The 21,347-nt window shown below is 43.7% G+C and overlaps 1 protein-coding gene across 5 annotated transcripts in view; it reads left to right on the top strand.

The window, feature by feature from the left end:
• The window catches only part of LOC117236985 (AF4/FMR2 family member 4), a 166,754-nt gene that overhangs the window by 11,102 nt on the left and 134,305 nt on the right, over positions 1-21,347 (top strand). Inside the window, exon 1 of one of the 5 annotated variants that reach the window (XM_033500481.1) lies at positions 15,930-17,006. The exons of the other annotated variants lie outside the window; for them this stretch is intronic. Within the exon in view, the coding sequence (XP_033356372.1) occupies positions 16,993-17,006 (14 nt within the window). The 5' untranslated portion in view covers positions 15,930-16,992. Of the gene's footprint in view, positions 1-15,929; positions 17,007-21,347 lie in introns of those variants that run through there. 5 annotated transcript variants of the gene reach the window in all.

The raw sequence follows: 21,347 nt of genomic DNA, 5'->3' as shown, positions 1-21,347 counted from the left end.
CTCGTTCTCTGGTCTGTTATCGACGCGATGTGAACGCCCCCTAATACAAGACAGTAGCATTGCGCTTCGCCACGACCGCACTGGAGCACCGCTCTATGTCTGGCAGATACAACGAAGGCGAAGGAAGGGAACACAGGAAGGGGGAAAATACGAGCTAGTCTTACCTCGATAGACACGCGCAGATATACCTCCTAGCCTGTCAGGATTTGCGGTAACAATTCCCTGGTGTTTTAATACTCCGCCAACTATCGTTCAACATCTTTATCATCGAAGAAAATTTTTCTCCCCTTTTCCCTGGCCATTTTTTCTCTTCACTGGCAAACAGATTTCGAAGTTTGAATATCGTTTCAATCAGAACGATACCATAGAATGGTTGAAAAGGCGAAACGTCGATTATTTTGCGTTTAACATCTCCTTTCACGGTATATATACGGGGAGACAAAGTTATTATGCCTGAATGAATTCTTAAGGGAAGTTTGAAAAATAAACGATATACCCTGAATGGACCGTTGACGAGAAGGCTGGCGTCTGAGGAGGGGGGGAGTTGAAAAAGCTCTCGAGTTAGATCTCATCAGTATGTTTCTTCTGCCGTGAGAAAATCCTCCAAGAGTTGTTCTATAATGGCGTTCTCGCCAGTGAAAATATCAGGCCCTATCAGCTGTACGTCGTGTATGATTGATCCACCGACGAACGACGCGAAAGGACGTTCGTAAAGGTTACCCGGGATTGACGGCCGTTCAACGGTGTATTCACAATTTTCTGCTATTCGCGAGCCGAATATGTTACGATTCGCTGCTTTTATAGATATCAGCCTGTGCGAAACGAGACGCGTGTTACTACAAACGAATTTTTAAACGCTAGCTTCGCTGAAGCGTGTCAATTCCCGTGGACCTTTTTTCATTTTTCTTCGAGCTTTGCCTTTAGGGCCACTTTTAAGGTGTAACTGTTTCTTCCCTCTTTGCAAGTTTAAGCAGTGCAAGTACTTTCCGCGCGCCGTTAGAACGAGCCATCTGTTCTTACAGCTTTTAAGTTGATAATAAATGCAGCGTTATGTCGGTCGTTGTACATACAGAGGTTCATGTACGAGATAACGACGCATACAAATTTTAAATCTAGTTGCATGCATGGATAGTCATTGTTTACGAAAGAACGAAGAAAACGCGATGATTTTTAACGGAGAACGCTTTAGAATCTTACTGTTACCTTTAGTCGACGTGAATGGGTCTCTCGCATGTCGAGAGGTAATCGAGGATGGCGGAATGAAATCTTTACAGCTTTTCGGCTGAGAAAAAGAATCGATTATCCATCGATCGGCGGAACGATCGACTCGCTGTAATCGAATGGAGAACGGACGAATGAAACCGGGCATTAGTGATAAGTTGGTAAAAAAAGTGGACGGTTATTAGAGCACGTTATCTGGATCTGGTCTTCGTAATATTATTATTTCTCCCTTCTGCGTAATTCTTTGTGCACTCAGCCGGCCGCATTATAGTTTCTTACCCAATGGCTTCGTCGTGATTACGCCATTATAATCGTGCCTCTCCGACAACTACTTCTTCACCGTGCAATTAGCGGCCGAATCTCTAAATGTAATCGCGTAGCTGCATGAAATCCGCGCAATTTCACGATTCACCGATAGACGACACGTTTAGATTGCTACCCAACGATTCTACCTGCCGGTAATTTGTTTCTCTTAAATAACGGTAGGACGCAATTACCGAGGTTTGGTTGAACGCCCTTCGAGAACGTCGTTTGGGGAAGCGAAGAATAGAAAAGATAGAAATCAAGGAGGAAGAATGACTAGGAAAATGTAAGGGGACGGAAATATGGAAGAATCGAGAATTCTTCTCGGGAGAAAGAGCGCGTTAGAGAAGTTTTGGTTCTAGTTTGTTATTAATTTTGAAATTGATGATTAAAGAAATTTTTGGTTACGGGACGACCTGGTTCAAAGTCGAAGAACGTCTTTTCTTTTATACAGATTTTCCTATATTTCTAAAATAAAGAGAAATTTCAGCTAGAACGTCCTATCGAGCTGTTTCAGATCGAAGAGAGCTAAAGTTTATAATTATTTTCCTTTGCGTCATCCTTATTTATTTTCGAATAGCTTCTCAATTCTATCGGAAATGTCCGGTGCACAGAAGCATGTGAAACAGAGTCACCGCGTTAGGCGTTACAGTTTCGCGCGGTAAAAATGTCGAGGCTCTCGTGTTCTTCGCGTTTCAGTGACGTCAGGATCGCGTAGAAAAGTTCCGTTAGGTCTCTCCCGCCTCTGAAGAGTTGCGGGAATCATCCGGTTTGAGCAACGTGGCTCTGACTTCTCGTCCACGGTTTCCAGTCTCTCCTGCGCTAGTCGGTTCACCTGCTTTTCAACAACCTACCAACACCCGTCTTTCGTTTATTTGTCTCTCGTTATCGGTCTCGTTACCCAAGATACGTTTCACATAGACACGTATACAGGCGGTCACGAGCAAAAAGTCCTTGGATTGGCGGTCGAAGATCCGGGTCAAGTACGGGAAACGTTACTTTTGTTGCTCCTGTCGGCACGTTTCGCGCATTCCATTGCATAATGTCGTTGGAATTCATTGCCGATCAAAACGAAGAATAAAATTATCTCTGACGCGTTGTGATTTAGGAATCACGATGGAATCGTACGCTCCACATCGACCCGATAGCGACAAATTTTTGTTTACCAGTTCGATGTTATCGCGTCGATTGACCAGCTTTTTATCGGCGCGACGTTATTTTCAACTAGAGATCGACGATTTTCATCGACTCGTTTTTAACAATCCTCTCATGCTACTTGCTCACGGATCGATATAACAAACTAGACTCGACCGTCTCACGACTCGTGAATATTTTCATTTCCTGTCCGTTCACCGACCGTCTAAACGCGTTGTAGTTATTACACCTTGGTCGCAAAGAGGCGCGGCATTACCCTCATTTACATCTGTCGAGCGGTACCTACCTTTGGGGGACCCTGGCCGAATTTCGTTTGCATACAGGACGGGTTCCTTGTCAAAGAAAATACGACTGTTAACTCGCGACATATTCCACTCTATTTCGGGTTCTTTCAACGAGTTTGCCGAAGACGCTTATTTCGAGAAGTTTACAACAGGGACGAGGAAATACAAAAACGTGGTAGCATAAATCAGCTTCGTGTAGACGTTCGGTTGGGAAAGGCCGAGGCGAGGGCGAACGAGGGGACGAACAAGAGGGGGAAGGATGAGTAGGAGATGAAACAATCGAGAACGAGAGAAAGAAGGGTGGCGAGCAAAGGAGACGGAAAGCGAAGGACGTGATTTGATAACACGGCATCGATCCAAGTTCTCAGGATGCTTCCACCCTTCTCTTTATTCTCTCCGTCTCGATTCTCCTCGCACCCTTTCCGTTTCACGCCTTCTCCCTTTGCCTTTGGTCCCCTCGGTCCGTTTCGTCGTTTCTGCGAGTCTCGCACTGCAACCAGCTGAAGTGCGAATACCGTCGACGTTGTCCGTTCCGCTCGATCTACAGGATCATCGGTAGGCTGTTCTTACCTTGGAACGAGAATGCCCAATAAATTCCTGGTCGTTGGGCTATTTCAGACGCGTCGCCTGCACGAAAATATTTGAAGCCTGTAATGGGCTACCATAGTCGTTTCGTACCCGTTACGACTTTTACCGTCCCTCTCCGGGTCGAGAACTTCTTTGTCCGGAAGTAACGCAAAATCCCTTTAACTCCGAGTATAGAACGCTTTATGGTATACCATACCATTGAAGAGACTTTTCGCTGCAAGTTTATTGTTTCTTTCTTTCCGCGTCTCCCGTCTGTCGTGACATGGAAACGTTAATCCTATAAGTATCCAATTTTCATTAAATATTACTTAAGCCTACGTCGTACTTTACGTATTTTTCGGAATTTTAGTTGTTTTTTGTTGTCCGAATTATTGTTCGGACAGGCCCGCTTCCTTCGTTAGGTAATTCCGAATTACCGGTCCTCCCAGGGCAGTAAACGTAATGACTCGAGGCCAGGAAAAATCCAGGCAAGGACCAGCCGGAAAGGCACGGAATTCGGGCATCGGACAGTACACACAGGACGACAAAGTCCCAACTTCGTTCAACTACAAGCAACGAAGACTACATACACAAGACGACAGAGTCCCAACTTAGTTCAACTACAGGCAACGAAGACTACATACACAAGACGACAGAGTCCCAACTTAGTTCAACTACAGGCAACGAAGACTACAGACAGATAAAGTTCCGTCTAAATCTAACACTCGAGTTATTCCATCTCCTCCACCTTAAACGTTAAGTCATTCGAGGTACGCGATATCGACCGATCGGTTTGACCTGACCGGTTGCTCTTTAGTCGATAATACGCAACACGTATTTAATAATATTCTGTTCCTCTTTCGCGATTCGGTTTTCGATTACAAATCTAATCTCGATTCCTCGTACGCGCTTTCCTCGGTATTAAACTATCAGACTTTTGATAATTTTAGCGACCAGTCGACAGATTGAAGTAATGGAACGAAGACTATTCGGACGAAGCAATTGCAGGTATCTAATCTGCGCGGTCATTTGCGAGCGTGCTTTGTTTACGTTGCTTAGGCGAGTGAAAGTTTCCGTCAGGTAACGGGTAAGGCGGTTTTGCGCGTGCAAGTACGCTCTAACGTGTACGTTTCGAAGCAGTCTCTGCGCTCTAAAACTCCTCGCGGATGTTCTTCTCTCTCTCCTTTCCGAGGTTTCCTACTTTGGGTCGGCTGAGAGTCTCTCTCCGCTCCAAAAGACCGAGCGAGCGATCGCAGACGGTGACGCAGTAACGCGAATGATAAAGCAATTAAGAGAAAATCGGTTTATCGTAAATTACGGCCGTGTTATTAAATTATCAGCATTCGGGGCAAGTCGCGTTACGAGCGGAATACGAATGTAACACCAGGCGAGACTGCCTTCAAGGCGACAAGTGGTCTGGCCAATGAACCAACCGCTCAACCAACTCCTCTGCGTTAAACTATCCGACGATTGTTTCGATTCACCTGGACTCCACGATCAAACATACCGTCGATTCGACCAACGATGTCCCACGAGATAAAATAAGGTTATTCGTTTTTCAAAAGAATATTTCATTTGAGTTGAGTAATATGCCGTTGTTTATGAACAATTTTTAAGTAATTTACGCTAGAAGATAAACTAACTCATCATCGTTAATTGTGATAGACAGTAATATACAGGGTGGTTGGTAACTGGTGGTACAAGCGGAAAGGGGGTGATTCTACGCGAAAAAAGAAGTCGAAAATATAGAATACAAATTTTTCGTTTGAGGCTTTGTTTTCGTGAAAATCGACTTTGAATTTTGGCTCGGTACGCGTGCACTTTATCACGTCTCGTTATAACGGATTTCACCGTAGATCGTTGTCTCGATGGAAAAATTAAAAAAAAAATTTTTTTTATTCTATATTTTCGACTTCTTTTTTCGCGTAGAATCACCCCCTTTCCGCTTGCACCACCAGTTACCAACCACCCTGTATATGCTATACACTGACAGCTTGACGGCTATAATTTTCTAAAAGCATGTAACTTTTGCTTATCAAAACGGTAAGAAGTTTGTTTGTTATTAGTTAATGTTAATATTCTCAATTGTAATTATCGTAAGTACGTGTGTATAGCGTATGTAGATATTATTTGTTCTTATACGTGCAATACCTTCTCGTTGACTGAAGTAATCGTAAAGTTATTCGAATCGTTTGCCCGATTTTCATATCTTTTCTCCCTAAAGTATACAAGTTATATAAAAATTAACGATGTTACATAACATACAATGCTCTGTGCACAGTTCAAGATTGAATTTTAAGATGTTGAAACACAGGTGATTCAAATAACGCTACCTTGCTACGTCTGATCGTGTCGAACTCGTGTTTGACCTTTGATACCATTCTTCTATCCCGAGTAGTATACCAGCACTGTTTGTTGAGAATATTTCAAATTGCAATTGGGAGGGAAGGGAATGTTTTGTTGTTTTCGATTTCGATGACTGCTGTATCGTAAATGTTTTTATTGAAGTATTTCTTGTAAGTTTCCAAGCCTCGTAACTGTAACAATTTTATCGTTGAAAACGTTTGATAAAAAACAAGAACAAAACGATTACGATACCATGTTATATTTACTGGATAAAACGAATTGAATGGATGAAACCTTATCAATTAATCCGGTTTCTTAATAACTCCGGTTTCTTTTTCGAATCAGAAACGATATTTGTCCTAAACTTGGTATTCGAGTATTTGACAAAGTATTTGGCTAATAGTAGATCTCGCAGAATATATTCATCGTCCGTCTAATTGAGATTTCTGTTCGTATTTGCCAGACTTTTGCGATCGATAGAATTCGATATCAGAGATTCGATAAAAAAAAAGCACCAATTTATATTTGAACAAGGATTTTGCAAGTGTGCGTTTTCGCGCGTGAAAGCACTATAATTTGTTTTCCCAGTAATACCGACCTTCGGCTGTTTATAATTCCGCCGTAAACCTTCACCCTCGTTGCAGGCTATCGCAGAGGAGAGCTACTTGTATTTCGTCTCTCTTAACTCTTCTTTTTCGAATCTGCTTATAGCCGTCCATTTTCCCGAGAACCGAGCCTGCGTTCGCCAAACGATCCGTGGCACGAACGTTCCTGTCTATCGTCGTTCGCTTAATTTATCGTTTCAATTTCCAATGCAGATGCGACGAAAAGAAAGAAAAGTAGTAAAAATCGAAGCCGATGTTTCCAGTCGGATAGAACGTAAATTTTTTTCCTACAGAGTTTCCACGTCTCGCTGTTGTAGTCCGCTGTTTGCTCGAGATTGCATCATCAGTATCAATTTTGCGTGGTTTCCTCGTGCGGAACAACGTGATTCGTGTTTTGCACGAGGTCAGTTACCAGCTGTCGGTAAATTCTCGGGTAAACAAACGAGAAAGGACCGTCGAACGTTAAAAGTAGCTGCGCGAGTTTTCGTTTCGTTCGGTCGGTCGTTCGAGGCATCGTTTCGCGCTCAACCTTGGCTCCCTCATTTAGGTTCAGAGCCAACGATCGCTGCTCGCTTCTATACTGTTTTCTTTGCTCGTTCTGCTTGATTATGACCTTCTCGTCCTATTCCACGCTTCTCTTTCTTCTCTTTCTCCTCTTTTCCTCCATTAACTTGCTAATTAACTGTCGGGGGTTGTATAATTAAACGTTGACGCCGCACGCACTACATAATCGCGCTATCTATCTCGAAAAGGACCACCGTGCTAGACAGAGTGCAACGCGAAAGAGAAAAGCAGAGAAAGAGAAACCGTAAAGAAGCTCGTGCGATGCTCTTATTATTAAAAGCTCGTAACCATGGTTGGAGGGCGAATACATTTCGTTCGGTACGTTTTCGTTCGAACGAGCGTTTCGTTTCGAACTCCTCGATTGCTTCGTGGAAGCGGTGCACGTGGTGGCTGGAAAATGACTGGAACGAGATTTTCGGAAGGCACGTAAATAACATGCATACCGGCACCGGATGCAAAGGTCCCGGCCATGACAGATTGACGAATCGATTTCTCCGCGGCAGAGTCGCTTTACCCAGCGTTCGGTCGTCTCCTCCTTCGACTCCTTTCTCTTTCGCGCGAACGCCAAGAAAGAGGAAAAAATCTGACATAGAGCACGATCTTGTTTTTTCTCTTCTCATCGCGTGCTCGAAAGAAAGAAAGAAACGATCCTTTCTTGTTGCCTCTGATGACCCTCTTTCTTCTGACTTCTTGGACGCCTTGATACGCAAAAGTTGCGTGCGTGTATGCGCCCGATATATATTTAGCGCGTACGGCATTTCTCGACCCACATACTCGTCGCAAGGCAGAATGTCTCGTATACGTGGGGTCATCCCACTGTCTTTTCCCACGACAAAGACATTGCTTCTTTTTTTCTCTTCGTCCTCGTCATTCTCTATCTGTCATCTTCGACGTATCGATGTCTCGGTGCACGATCACGTCGCAACTTCTCGTTACTTGATTTTTAACAGCCTATCCTCGATCTCTTCTTTTCCCTTTTTCTCTTGGAATTTCTTTATTTAACGTCTAAACGTTGCGGCTACCTTCGTTGCTTCAATGGCTACGCTACGCGAGGGAAAGCATACGCGCTATATAGGTTTTTTCTTTTTCAAATCGAGAACGATTCGAATGAAAGCGAACTCGTCAGATGTCAAAGATAGCGCTCTTATCAGAATCAACGTTGAATGTTTTCGAGCGTCGACCGATTGGTTCGCGCAGTTGCTCGAATAACGGGGCAGCGAATAAAAGCAGCGCGTAGACGCGCAGAATGGCTATCGTTTAAATTTCTAAGAGCATCTCTTCGCGTGGATGCATTCGCGGCCGAAGAATCGTGTTTAACGACACAGACGAGCAACTATGAGTCATTGTCGGTGTGCTAGGGGAGCTCGGATAACCACTACTAAATCAATGGTGCAGTATCGTGGACGACGGTGCATTATCGTTTCGTCCCTTTCTTCTTGATTCATTTTGCGCATCTGTGCGTGACCGTGTTCCCACTGGAAATCGATAAGATCGTTCGAAAGTTCAGCCCTTGCGGTAGATACTCGCCGTTCGTTTCCTTAGCTGCCCTTATCGAAATTCTTGTTGCATCTTTGACGCATCGTGCTGTCGCTATTGTTCATTGCTAAACGAGAAACGTGAGAGAAAAGAGAAAATAATAATAAGGTAAAAATAGAAGCGTCAGAGAATGCGGATGACGTGAAACGAGCGTGCAAACCGTAAGTGCAACATGCTTCGTAAATTCATGGCCGCGGTTCCGGCCTACGTCCCTCGATGTATGGTAGTTGCTTTAATTGGTTTCCTTCGCGTCTAAAGGGTTATGACGCTGGCGATAAACCAATGTCCACGATCTATCGGCGAATCAAAACGCGCGATGTCAAAGCGATGTAGCGATGAAACTACTGCCAGATCGGACTAGTAGAATTGTAGCCAAGGCAAAGTTTCTCGTTTGGTGAATTCGTGTTTGAGTTCGCTGCGCGTCTACTACGGAGCAACGCCCTACGCTCTATAGAAATCGCGGATTCTTACGTATTTCTACCGAGTACTCTTGTTTCTTGAACGTATTGGCAGACCAGTATAAGAGACGTTAGATATACGAATTGAAATAGCGAATCTAATCCTCGTATTAATTTCTTGAACGTGCGATAAAACGATAGAGAATTCAGAATGAACGTACTAGAAAATAATTGTCCGCGTGTTCTCAAGATTTCCTATAGTTTTGCTATCGCATTACAAAAATGCGAACAAAAATATTTTGAACTTTCTGTGAGAAATTAACATTTATAACTGCGTTACGTGCGATGACTTTTTGGACGCACTATATTTAGTCGTTTATCGGACCAAAATGTTAAAGAGTTATATATATATATAGGTAAATTGAAATTTGGTGCCATTTTCATGGCTCGCGGGAAACGGGCAAGCCTCGCCAATTTCATTATGACGATCTCACAGTTTTGAGCGGAAGGCTACCTATAGCAATTTTATTTTTCGTATTCGATCGAGTCAGAGATCACGGGTCAATGATAACGGCGACTCTCGCTCCAATTTCAACCGTGAAACTAATTTCAAGAGTCGGAGGGAATAATTTTACGTTAAACGAGGTGAGAATATACCCATTAAACACAGATGAATTGTAGAGTGTTTTAATCGTTCGTTTAATTTACTAAAAGAATTCGTCCTTCGTCGCGTATTGGCTGAATAATTCGAGGTATCGTCGATAAATCGTATTAAATGGAGCGACGGAATCGCGTTAGATCCTGTGGCATTGTTCGGCCGCGTGTTATTGAATCGATAACGTCTGGTTGGCACGCGTGACTGTGGGGTGTGCGCGCGCCAGCCACGCAAATAAATACACCCTATTAATTGTAAATGAAATGTAATATTCGTTGAAACGTCATCGTAATCCCACGTGCCAACGTTTACGCCGCGATCTGTTCGCGTTCCTCGCCATTGTGGTCGGAACTTGATCGACGCTGATCCGATAAAACAGTTCCCGTTAATTGACTCTTCGTGTAGCGTAAGTTACGTCAACGATATATACCGGGTGCTGGGAAAAATACAGTTCGATGCATCTAGATTCGAAGGTATTTCGATACCTTCACGATCCGGACGATCGTCCCTGTCAAATTACAAACTCGATAGCGCCAGATTTTTATTAGAGACGCCTGTGCGTTAGCGACTAATTCGCTGTACACGGGAATGACGATAGCAGCGGATAGGAATATCGAGGTAACCACGGTGCAAACTAATCGCTGTAATCTCTGATACCTTGTAACTCAGCGTCAACTGGTTTGCCACGGTCGGTCCATTAATATCGGCGATATCTAGGTTGGCGGAAGGCGGTAGGTGATAGAACGGAAAGTAGACGACGGTGAATTATGGTTTAAATCACTTTGCCGCCTATGAAATTCATTGCAAGCTGTCGCGAGATATATCTAACGATCTTTCGCGAAACCCGATCGCCGATACCGATCGTGAAAGGATGGATGGAAGGGAGAGGGGAAGGGAAAGGGAGAAAGGGATAAAATTACGCGGATTCGAGAATTAATATCCGTGACGTAATGTACCGACTGATTTAATCGACCGAAATGATCTGGATAATCTTTGCGGAGTGGCTGGCGTGTGATCCGAACGTGTAAATACGGAAGAGATAGTCGCGAGGCAGATCCTGTAAATCCCGAAGAAATCACGGTTTAGCAGGCGCCACGCGCCCGCCCCTTTGACGAGCTTGCTCCATTAATTTGTCTACGTTACGCGTAGTGGAGTAATATCGATAGTATCTGGATGCACGAGGGAGGTTAGCGGTTAGGGTGGCCCAGAGTAGTGGGAGGGAGTGGACGAGGTGCGGATTCATGGGTTACGCTGCTCGGGTTCTGACGTCACGTCGCTTGTACGCAAGTTTACTACCACCAGCACCTATCCCGTTGGTGTTACTACTCCTACTATGGTACTCGCTACACTACTACTACTACTACTACTACTACTACTACTATTACTACTACTACTAATACTACTATTACTACTACTGCTACTACTATTACTACTACTACTACTACTACTACTACTACTCTACTACTACTACTACTTTCGCTGCCGCTACTATCGAACGTAGACAGCGTCAGGCGGGGGCTGTACTTGTGACACCAATACTTATATCCTTCGGCGCACCATCTATCTGCGTATGTACTCTGTGTATGTCTATGTGTATTCGATGTCGCTGTCTCTCAACGTACCTACCGCAGTCGCTATCGTTATGACTGTCAGTGTGTTTGCCTTACTCTCACCATTCTATTGCGAGCACGCTGACTGCACTCTCCACCATCGGATAGTCGCCACTGCCAGCGCTACGGGAACCCACCGCGTTCGCGCTCCAGCGTGTACCATGTTGCATTACGGCGGCTGTGTTTACCACCACAAAGTCGTCGACATTCGGTACACGCGTGTACAACGTGGAAAGGACAGAGAAAAACGAATGGACATGGTGGCATCGAAGAGAGAAGGGACGAGGGTGTAAGAAGGAGTGGGAGGGAAAATGAGGGGGGGAGAGAGAGAGAGAGAGAGAGAGGGAGAAGGTGGAAGTCGTAGCCAAGAGGAATACGCACAGTTGTTCCTTTTTCCGTCTCGTTCTTTCGTTTCTTTCCTCTTCCTCCTTTCGGCTTGATCGTTGCTCTTTCTTCTCGTGCCTCTTTGTCCGTCTCGGGCAAGTGCTGGTCGAATTGCTGCAGAGCCGGCAAAGGAGCGAAAAAGGGGAAAGGGGAGAACGAGAGACAGAGAGGGAAAAGCAGCAACGAGAGAGCCGATACTTAATCCTCCCTTCGTTGGCCCACCCTCGGCAGGAAATCAATAGAGAGGGACTCGCTCCATCCCTCCTCCTTCCCCTTGTTCTCTTTCTCTCCTTCTTTCTAGCTCTGTTTCCACCTCGCTGTCCTTTCTTCTTTGCGCTCCCCTTTCTTTTTTTCTAGCGTAGCCGCGGCACCGTTCGAAGTTTAGAAACAGCTCCTTGTTTGTCCCTGTCGCGTCTCTTTCTCCCTTTCTTTTTCCTCTCTTTGTCTCCCTTTCTTCTTATCACGATCGGCACTAATCGTGAAACGTTCAAACGATTCTTCTGTTCGATCGCTGTTTGTCTTTCTCTCCTGTCAGGAACGACATAGATCAATGTCTCGAACAGCCTCCATCTACTCGTTCGTTCGACAGAGATAATCGTTAGCCGGCTCGAACGTTTGTGTTCTTCGCGCGAGAGTCAAGGTAATTCGATCAAAGGTTATCGATATCGCCGGATTAAACAAGATACTGGAAGGGTTCTTGTCGAAACCGATTTTCCTCTTTGCCGAAAAAAAACCTGGCCAGGCTGGTTCGTGGCAGTCTTTTAAAACGATTCAGGTAGCTTTCTTCAATGAGGTCGAGTTACACTGGCTCGCCTCTTTTCTGTAGCCCTTTAAACGGAAACGACGCCGTATACCGGCCAACAATGGATCGATGTCTGACCGGTGAACGAGCCGCCGCTCTTGTTTATCGGTTTTGAACGTGTCTCGATAAAAAGACGATCGGTAACTTTCGCGTTCGTCAAAATACGGTCTGCTCGAGTCGCTCGGTGAACCGAAAGCAAAACAAAAGTATCGCCGCGTAAACGGCCGATCGTTGCAAGAAGCAACTGCACGAGAATGTCGCTCGGCTCTCGAGGATGAAAGAAGTAGAAGGAGCGACGCCTAGGAATCTCTCTTCGTGGGCGGTGAAAATCGGAATTTCGTTTTTATCTGGTCGGCGTGTGTGCCGAGGTGAACACGGGGACTGAAAGGAGAGATAGTACACGGTGATGGGCGGCGCGTACGCGTGACGTAGCGGAAGTCGTGCGTCACCAGTGACGTAGGCAACATCGAAAGAGGAGGAACGTCCGAAAGAGGCCATTGACGGGAGGACTTGTTGCATGTCCTTTTCTACATGATCTCTGACGTCTCTCGATCCTGTTCCAGGAACAACCATAGCATAGTAAACGTAATTCCGAGTTCGATTAGGAAAACCAAGCTGTTTTCACCTTTTCGTCTTTCCTCCAGAAATTATTCTCTATCGTAGAACCGTGTTGTCGACGTTCCATGACCAAAGTTCGAACGATCTTGGCTCGTTAGATTCCCTCGCGTAAAGACGGAACTAAGTAGCGTAGACTTGTTGCGCGTACCTTTTTTTTCCCGCCTGGCTCACGATATTTTTTCCATTCTACCGTCAGTCCTTGGATAAACGTAACGAGCGTAATTCTAAATTTGGTTTGACTTAGGTTTGCGCGTGGCGAAGGTTTTACGCGAAAGAGCCTTTCTTCGTCGACGTTTCTCGAGCAGTCGAGAGTAGAGAGCACGTAAGATGTAACAAAGTAGCGTAGACTTGTTGCATACCCATTCGCGCATGTGTGTCTCGGATCTTCGTGTCGCGATAGGCCGGGGAAATGGGGAAAGTTGGTCGTCGTGTTTTACGACAACCGAGGGCGTAAATCCTACTTGATCGATTTGATGGCTGGTCGGATGGCGCGTCCCTCAAACGCGATTTGCCTACGAGCTGACACGAATTTCAAGCTGTACTCGTTGTTCCATGCGACTCGGCGAAGCGTCTGCTTTCGAATCGACAAAATCGAAGACTTGGCGCCACGGCGTTTCCCTGGCAACTCCACCGTTCCGCGTCTACGAAATTTAAAAGTAGCTTTTAATTCCGCTTTAATCAAGCGCCTGTATCTTTTAAATCGAACCACCTCTCTATAGCCTGGTTTCGTGTCGCGTAAGACGAACGAGATATCGCGATTAACCTGATTCCATCGGCCTCTAAATGAGTAATTTGTCGCCTGATGGGAACGTATATTGTGATCTTGGTTCATTTCGTTTGCATAATCCTCCCTGTTTCTCCCTTTTTTATTTCTCAGATAAGAACTAGGGGAGAAAAGACGATCTATTGCCGCGTGAAATCTTCCTAAGCGGCTTCGAACGTAGTTTTCCTCGATACCGTTGCAAAGCGATTCCGCGACACGATTTGAATATTTGTACACAAACGAAAGCACGAAAATAAACGCAGAGACATATCAGATAACGGGAATTTTATACGTACGAATAATCTTACGAGTTATCGATTCGGCAGATAGTACACTACCGCACAAAAGTATCCGGACTCTCGTTTGTCTTTGACGAGATACGTTTTAAGTACAGAATTATGGATAAATCGAACTGTAATGATCTCATCTCTTGTAATCGTCTTAACTACGTATAGCAGAATATAATTCTAATCCCAGTAATAGATTAAGTTTTTAAATTCTCTTAATCTTAAGACAGATTAAGGAGGAGGGTCTTCTAAATAGAAACATTTCCGATATTAATATTATCAATGATACTTAAATACCAATATATGTACTAAACGGTAAAATATATTATTGTCGTTTCGTTTAATAGATAATTTAGATTTATAGTCTGATAATCGTACAAGGAGGTAGTATATTTTATCTACTTTTGTTATTTTGTTATTAATTCGTACATTTTAGTGAAATTTATACATTGTTGCTACACATCGACCAAACTATCCGGATATTTATAAACACGTACATAGCGCGTGTAAAGTGTGAAATATCTTTGTCGTTAGGTACATCGGAGTTACGAATATCCGGGAAGATATCTTAAATTTGCTAAAATTTGGCTGCGGTTTTTCCACTTCATTTGCATAATATCCACTTGCTATCGAAAGCATGATCATTTTTCAAACGACGCTCGATACGATGTACGTTCGCTTCTCGTCGTGAAACAGGATTCAACCGCAATGCCGATGTTTCCTGGTGTTCTGCTTCTGTACGGTTTTAACGCGTTTCCTGTATAACAAGGAAAATAAAAATTTCGTTGCTCCGAACAGAACGTACGTTACGTAGCACGTACATTATTAGTCGATAGACCGGCTTTTTGCACACGTATTTACTAGAAATTAATGAACGTAATCTTATCATTAAGTGTCATTTCCAACAACGATAAAGTTCATTCTGCCTCGTATAGATTATATAAACGATGGCACGACACGAGGCCTCGTAAGCTAAACTGTTATATCAATGCAAATTGTGAAATTTATGACGAACCGCGAATATTTAGCGTTCTTTAATAAATAATAGTTTGATTTTGTTTGTTGAGAACGTTCAACGTGATTAATTGGTTTAAACGAAAAATAACATGCATCGGCTGTCGCGACTCTGTTACCGTACGATACGATACAAAGTATACAAAGTATATTCGATTATTTGCATAATCGAGTAACGGTTCGAAGTGAATACGATTAATATTTATCATCACGCGTGTAATGCATTTATGCTCGATTCGTGTCGTTGGGTAAGGTCGTGTACGAGTGGGAATTTAAATCGTATTGCTAGCAGTCAAACAAAACGTGTCGATAGAAGCTTTCGATCCTAAAATCACGCGATGTATTAAGTTTAATATACACGATTGAAGATACGTATATGCATAGGAAAATCAAGTTCGATATTTGTCAAAATGTTTCTTTATCGTCTATATTGAAAACAATTATTAATTACAAAAATCACCTAATGCCTTATCATTGTTCATCTACTACTCGAATAATACCTTGTTTGATAAAACAAGATGTCTAATGAAATTACGATATCTACTTTAAGTAGTTGATGCACTTTGTTTGATTCGTAAGAACCGATATGTTTATCATGTTAGTCTGTGTCTCTATGTAAATTCGTAAAATTAATCACAGTAAATGCGTCGGTGAAATTCGTCTGATATCCAATCCGTCGATAAGTAAGGTGCACGGTTCGGTGTCGAGAAATGCCGGCAGATGGCGACTACGGAACAGGTGCACTCGACCAATCGGCGTGCGCGCAGTCCCCCTTGTCCATCTACCGATTGGCGCTCTGGCGGTGTCACGAACAGCGATCTCAATATGGCTTCCGCCACCGCCAGCAAGCGACAGTACCTCCAAAGGTGACATCGAAACATGGTGGAATATTTAAGGGTGCGCGAATCGTCGCGCGTGTGAAAATCGCTGGTGTGTCCTTGTCGTAACTCGCATCATCGGAGTTAATTCGTGTGTTGAGGAAATATCGTGTATGCTCGAAAAACAAAACATTACTGGAGGAGTGAGAGAGAAGGAGAGACACTGTGTTCTGTCTCGATGGAGTGAGACAAACTGCACGCACGGGCCTCTGGTTGGAGAAAGATAGAGTGACAGTGTGATACATCGGTTCGTTACGGTGGAGGTTTCTGACACGAATGTGTATCGGTTGAAAAAGCACGGAATTCCGTGAGCTCGGTCGTGCTCGAGACGCGGTTTGACGCGGTGACGCGAATGTTGTAATCGGGGAAAAAAAGGGAGTATCAAATCTTTCAGAGCGCGGTGCGCTCGACACATACGTCGAAAGCGTGGCTCTGCCGGTGTATGTTACGTCCCGTACACGCCGTATCGTCCCGACTCCGTGTGTACGTGCGATCTTTCGGTGTTGGACGTTGAAAGAAGATAGACAGACGGGTGGACGAGCGTGGAAGAATGAGAAAAAGAGTGGAGAGGCACAGGGTGTACATCGACGGGCAGCACGACGACGTAACAGAGAGAAGAAGAGGCAAAAGAGCGAGCGAGTGAGCCAGGCGACGTTGCCAGAGTTTTCCTTCTCGCGTTCCCTACCGTACAGCACGTCCCTTCGTGTGCTACGAGGAAGACCGAAACGGCGAATAATGTGACAAGGAGCGAGAGAAAAGTAGTGCGAGGAGCCAGCGCAGAGACACGAGTGCGACAGAGACAGGGGGGAGGGTATTACACCGAGTAGCGTGAGTCGCGCGAAAACGATCTAGGGAATTTTTACGTTCGATCGTCGGATTTGTCGATTTCGCACCCAAGTTTCGTTCGTCGCCTCTGGACGCGATTCGTGAATACCACGAGACGACTCCCAATGACGTACACACGAAACACGTGACACGCCGAGTTAGGCCGATCGACAAGCCATGAAGAAGCCACGGTAAGTTTATATAGTACAATCTTAGTTCGCTACTTTGTATTTTGCGTTTTACTGCTCTTATTGCTCGCGATTTCGATCTCAAAATGAAAGAAGTATTTCATTTCGACGACGATACGTATATACATTTTCCAAACGAAGCAACGGTCGAAGGAAAACACGAAAAAGATTGGCTCGATAATATCCTATTATCCCAATAAGATATTCTATACGTTACGGAAAGTGGCGCGTTTAACGTAGCAGCTCGCTGTAAATAGGGGTTAGCTTGGCGCTGTGCTGGGTGTCAGCGAATTTTCCGGCTGTCGGGGGATTTAGATTCGTGACTACGTCATTGTATGCAGGAGCAGGTATATTCACATCGTGGTGGTAAAATGACGCGATTATGGGGGATGAGTCAGAAGATTGACGTCTTGTTTATCGATCTTGACACGGTTAGATGCTCGTTGATCGCATCAATATTACTACGGTAACGCGTTTGGAAACGAACGCCGATCTTTTTGTCGAAATGTGTGCCCCACATAATTATATTTCTCTGTGCGCATCTTTGTCTTCGTGCTTCTCGCTGTGAAACGAGAGGGCCTGTTCGTTGCCGATTAATTCATGGACGATTTCATCTTCCGACGACGGCCTCTATTTTTAGCGGAGCATCTACGAGTCCTACTTAATTATCTCTCGGCTATTGCTGAGAGTCGCGTGGGGGTCGCTAGATACGCATTTCCCTGCAATCCATGTTCTTTCACCGATCTCTTCCTCCATTTTGTTTACGCAAACCTTCCCAAATACTTTTTTCCGATCTTTACCGATCTTTACCGATCTTTGACGATTGATCGACGTTTGACAAAAACCGAATCGATGATTAAACGATTAAACGACAGTATCGAAGTAAAGTTTTACGAACGTTATTTTATTAGTAATTAACAGACACACTACAGATGTTCATGCATTTGTAGAAAATATAGCAGCTCGACAAAGTGCAACAGAATACACAAAGATATATGAATTATTCAAAGTATATGGTACTCGTTACGATATTTAGCGAACGAAGCGAATCTCTACTTAGATCGTATTTATAAATCTACATAAATTTCCACGAACATTCGCAATCTAACGATTGATTCTAGTTGATTCGGTTCAGACGACGATCACAATTACGCTATAAACATCTCGAGTAGTATCGGGAATTGTATCGACGCGGCAAGTAACGAAAGAAGGAAGACGAGAGGAAAGACATGCGTGCTTCTCTCTGAGTGTATGTGTGGTGCTTTGTGGCGCGAAGCATCGACCATCGGAGAGGAGTATCGCGTGTGGAATTCGAGCGACGAAGTGGAGAAACGACGAGAACGTTCCAAGTCTCGCCGCATCTTCGTCGCCGACAATCCGACTGATTGTGAGTTGCGCATGTGGATAGATTATGTAGGATACGAGGGAATATTTAATCGAAAAGGAAAAATCGTTGCATCGTTTTGGCGACTCTCCGATTTGGAAACGATTCTTGTGATTTTGAACCTAGACCCTTGTGTTGTGATTTTACAACCGTCGTTATTGTAATCAACAATGTAGTTAGTCACCTCTGTTTGTTCGTGGTAGGCACAACTGCTTAGCATGTAGGAAATTATTTTTTTGTGTTATAGACGTATCTTAGCTTGGGAAAATTTCTAACGCGGGTCAAGAAAGGCTTTGCCCTTCGTAATTTTAGGCGTGTCTTCCCGAAAAACTTTTCTTCTTGTAAAACGATTTGAGGGACCGAGCATAAACCTTAGTCACATAACTATACACATGATGCAGTCCGGGGACTCTGAAAAACAGCGATAATCCCCTGTTTTATAGTTTGTAATAAACTGGTGAGTTTATCGACGATAATCGGCGATTTGTTCTTGTTTACATACGATAGGATTCTTACCTGTTGAGCCGAGAAAAACAATTCGCAATGTTACTATCTACGGTGCGCGCAATTAGGTGATTCAAGCCACAATTTCCGTATAATCTGACAATTTAAACAATGACGTTTACCAGACGATCGTTGGTTACTTGACTGATATTGGATATCTATACAAAATCATATCTTTGTGAACATACAAAAAGAAATAGAGCTTAACATGTGTAAATATGTCTGGGATTAATTTGAATTGAAAGTCGAAAATCGCATGTGCTCCCGAGGTATTTTGCAATTTTACATTCTACAAATTTGATCAAAAGAATTTATACTTATTTAATTGAGAGTATTTGAGAGTTACATAAATTTTAGCTTTTAGATTTAAATATTGTTGTTATTTCTGTACTCAGAGGCAGGATCATATTAGCTATTATTTTATTCTTTCGATAAATCTATCACACCGTTCTGAACCGAAAAACTTTTATTGCGCTTTCTTACATGGACTTGGGATAAAAACAAAAGAACTCTATCGATTGTATCTAGAACTATCTTATTGCAACTAGCGCATTCGCATATGGGTGGCGAGCACGAACTCACGTTGTCATTTTCAATAAATATCGCAATGATAGCGAACGTGTCGATGGAAAATTTCTTTTATTAACGGAATACTATAACGAGTGTTTCGAATATTTTCTACCTGTCTACGTACCGTGTACATTTTGTACATTTTTACATTCATTACATTACATTTTTACAATTTCTCATAACTACATAAATATCCGCAAGTAATCAATGTACATTAATTAGAATCGTTAAACGTCAAAACCGTATGTCGCGTCAATCTCGTTGGATTTCGCGTTTTCACCGATCGCACGACGATTCGAAATCAATTATTGCTTATTAGCTTCGACTAGGTGGTACGCGAGTCGCTTTGCCAGTGGCAGGTTTTTGCAGCACAGCAACAGATTCTGACGCGTTCCCGTTTTCCCAGCTGACACTTGTCTCGACACCGGATCCCAGTGCAAGTTACTTTGTTTGGACGCGAGTTTGTGCGATGAGAAATTTCAATCGCCATGCACCACCGAGTGTGTGTTCGTTTCTTTTGATATTGGATCTCGTAACCTGTCCAATCTGTTTCGTTCATTTTTATTCCTCCCCTATAACCAAATTTATATCTAGTCGATCCAATGGCTGCGCGACAAAAACTAGAAATATGAGAATTACTTGACGTCGACGCTTTTAATTTCAATGGAGAGAAACGCTTTCGTGTCCTTTTAAAACTCGAGCAAATTTTCTAACGATACGTCGAACGATATGACGAATCGTGTGTTAACAAAGAAATGTGATTAACGCGACACTAGCTCCATGGGAATGTTAATTGTTAGCACGTAGTATACATGTTTACTCTTCAAATATTCCAAGCTATCGTGACTTTCCCTACGAACGTAACAAAACTCGTAATTTAAGAGCTTGCAGTAATGAGGAGGCAGCTCGAATATTTAAATCGTGTTTAACGGAGGAGAGAAAAGGATACGAGTTTCGTGTACAAAAGTGTTAAAGTTTATTATTAGCTGACTATAAATTTATAACACGTTTCAAAAACTGATCGGAGTTTGGTCGATTCTCTGTTGATTTTTGGATGATTTATCTAAATTATTGAAAAACGTAGCTACTTCTTCGTTACAGTATATCCTTCGTACGAAAGTCACGCTCGATATCGGCCAGTTTGTCGGAACGTGGAACAAAAAGTTGATCACGAATCGGAACGATACGACGCGCGAGTAATTTCAAAAAGCGCGCGTCACGGTTTCGCGCGCACGCGCGTTCGCTAGCTCGTACCTACAGCAGAGCGTGTTCAGGATCCGATCTAAAACTTGCACATACCTTTAGAACACTTGAAGTATGCCAGCGAATGCCTAGCGAGCCGACGTAGGGGACATAAAGTATGCAGAAAACGAGCACCGTTCTACGCTTGATTTTATTGCTTATTCACCCCGTATAGCCACGATGCCTGCCCTCTCGTACGTGTTTGGAGTCGATCTTCTCCTATTGGTCTACAGAAGTACGAGGGTGAGAGAGGAAAAACGCTCGATGGCCATAAAGTGCCGCGAACCATTATCGCAAATTTAGCCGCTATCGACTCGCGGAGATCTAATTCAATCTCGCGGAATCATCTCGTACTTCTTCCAGTTTCTGTTTCGCGTCTAATTTCACGGCTCGTCGTCTTCGTGGTCGCGCCTGCTCGTACCGCGCGATTAAATCGCGATCGCTCGATCCACGGTATCGTTAACGTCACAAAGATCCGCAGGGTGTAAACTATTACCGCGAGGGATGGCGTCCGACGTGTGATTTCGCGCGTATGGCATCCATTTTCATGGGTTGCCAACTCGATAATGTCACCAGTTTCCGATTAATCCCTTCACGCATACATTTTTCCACGATGTATTAATCCCTTTTTAAAAATAATTTCC

The sequence above is a fragment of the Bombus vosnesenskii genome, unplaced genomic scaffold, assembly GCF_011952255.1.
Source record: "Bombus vosnesenskii isolate JDL3184/JDL3185 unplaced genomic scaffold, Bvos_JDL3184-5_v1.1 scf7180000013352, whole genome shotgun sequence".
In the NCBI taxonomy this organism is placed as follows: domain Eukaryota; kingdom Metazoa; phylum Arthropoda; class Insecta; order Hymenoptera; family Apidae; genus Bombus; species Bombus vosnesenskii.
Note: the sequence above shows the minus strand (reverse complement) of the source record. Positions and strands in the feature narration are given on the sequence as shown.